General features: G+C 50.9%; 1 protein-coding gene across 1 annotated transcript in view; it reads right to left on the bottom strand.

Annotated features, from left to right (window-relative positions):
• LOC143301990 (uncharacterized) overlaps positions 1-2,500 on the bottom strand; it is a 44,133-nt gene that overhangs the window by 25,860 nt on the left and 15,773 nt on the right. The window contains exons 5-6 of the mRNA XM_076616473.1: positions 1,235-1,416; positions 123-276 (exon numbers count right to left, since the gene is read on the bottom strand). Coding sequence (XP_076472588.1) covers positions 123-276; positions 1,235-1,416 — 336 coding nt within the window. The remainder of the gene's footprint in view (positions 1-122; positions 277-1,234; positions 1,417-2,500) is intronic.

The raw sequence follows: 2,500 nt of genomic DNA, 5'->3' as shown, positions 1-2,500 counted from the left end.
GACGCAACGATAGCCACAGGTCTGCGTGACGTCAAAACCAAAACTTACCCCCCCCCCTCCCTTCTGCAGCATGTGGTGATGACAATATCCACAAGTCTGCGTGACGTCACACCAAAACTTACCTCCCTTCTGAGGCATGTGGTGATGACGACAGCCGCAGGTCTGCGTGACGTAATCGGTGAGACAGGCCAGCTGGCAGTTGTCTGGGGAGTAGTCGCTGTAGTACGGAGAGCTGAGGCTGGCACAGTCCCCATGAGGCTTAGGCAGGTTTTCGATCTGCAAGCAAGCGCGCCCGCGCGTGCGCGCGAAGCACACACACACACATACACACGCACGCACGCAGGCAGACACACACGCACGCACACTCATACACAGACACAAACACACACACACACACGCCCTCTGAATAAGCTGACGACCAAAGCCATCGACACACACACACACACACACACACACACACACGCTCTCTGAATAAGCTGACGACCGGTGCCAGTTGCCATCGACACACACACACACACACGCTCTCTCTGAATAAGCTGACGACTGGTGCCAGTTGCTATCGATTTTTTTTGGCAGGCTCTGGGCAAACGAATGAAAAGCCTTGTGTCAATTTCACATACAGCATGTAGATAACTGATGCTCCATCCAAGGAAGATTAAGACCAAAACAAGGAAAACCAACAGCAGCAGCAGCAGTAGCAGCAGCAGCAACAACGACAACACAACCCTTAAGATACGTGTATTCTTATGATATATATTATAAGGCTGTTGCTGTTCATCACTACACAACGTTACAACCAGGCGTTAACAAAGAGAAACACACACACACACACACACACATATATATACATATACATACATATATATATATATATATATATATACAACACACACACACCCAAACACACACACCCAACAATAAACTACTCTCACACACGCACTCAAACTACACACACACACATAACGCACTCACACACCCACACCCAACCCAACACACACACTCAAACTACACACACACACACACACACACACCACCACCACCAACAACAACAAGCAAAACAGCACACACACACACACACACACACACACAACAACAACAACACAAACTACCCCCCCCTCCCCCCCCCAAACACACGCCTCCACCCCCCGCCCCCCACACAAAGTCTACACTTACACAACCCCCCTCACCCCCCCCCCCCCACCCCACCGCCTACCTCCCACAACAAACAACTCACCTGTACCACCTGTATTCCAACGTAGGCATGGGTACCCGTGGGTATGGCCAGACCCAGCTCCGCCACTCCTGGGTACTCTTTCCCGTCGTGGAGTAGGAGTTTGATTCCTGCGGCGTCGTGTGGCCCGGGCATGTATTCATACTGCTCCACGTTCAGGGTCAGCTTCAGCCCGTACTCTGAACCTGAGGCACAGTTTCAGTTGTTTTTTTTTTTTTTTTTTTTGCTGCCCCATCATCTGCACCATTTCAGTGGCATTGCTCCCACGCCGTTTATTTAGATTCCCCCATACACGGCTACGCCCCGGGTTCGTCCGTCACAGTTCCAGCGTCGGCAGTCCGCAGGGAACCATCGATATTTGGTCGCCAGGAGACCACACACCAGAAGAGACCTTGCACTACTGCTGAGTCACTTCGGTGGTGTTCAGTGGTGCCTGTTCTGATGCAACGTACTTAGGACACCACCTACTAAGCCCCCTACTAAAGACAATAATGGCTTAGTCGCGGAGGCAGACTGAGTGAGCGTCCCTCCCAGAGTGGACACCGCCACCACGTCCCTCCAACAACAGCCCCCAATGAATCTGCCGACACTGAAGACATTGACAGGAATCACCCCAAGCACAAAAGTGGAGGGGTATCAAAACTGAGATCACCATGAGAGCAGGGCATGAAAGGCTACAGACTTTTGAGACTGTTTTGTTTATATTGATGATGATGAAGGAGGAGGAGGATGACGATGACGATGACGATGCTGCTATGGAGGTCCATTTTGGTTTGGGACTACGTGACAAGGTTGTACTCTACGCTTCCTTTCATAATGATATCCCGGCGTTAACCAGGCCCGAGAGATACAGACACTTGCAGTGTTAGTCAGGTAATTTGAGCAACACACCCAAATTATTAAAATGCACACTCAACTTTGGGTAAGAGCCGGCCACGGGCCGAAAAACCCACCTCCGCTGGGATTCGAACCCGCGTCCTCCCAGCCGTCAGTCCGTGACGCTAACCACTTCGCCACGGCGGCTGGTCAGTTTCAGTTTGGTTTTTTTTCCCAGCAACATCCTCCTCACTTCTTCCCCTTCCACTCCTCTCTCTCTCTCTCTCTCTCTCTCTCTCTCTGTGTGAATGACTGACGGACGAAGTGGAACGTCCACGCCTTGTTGTGAACACTGCTCATTCTGTCTTCCGAGTCTGTTTGGATTTTTCTTCTTTTTTTTCTTCTTCTTCTCCTCCTCCTTCTCCTCCTCCTTCTTCTTCCTTTTCAGTCATT

This window comes from Babylonia areolata, chromosome 28 (genome assembly GCF_041734735.1).
Source record: "Babylonia areolata isolate BAREFJ2019XMU chromosome 28, ASM4173473v1, whole genome shotgun sequence".
NCBI classification, from domain to species: Eukaryota; Metazoa; Mollusca; class Gastropoda; order Neogastropoda; family Buccinidae; genus Babylonia; species Babylonia areolata.
Note: the sequence above shows the minus strand (reverse complement) of the source record. Positions and strands in the feature narration are given on the sequence as shown.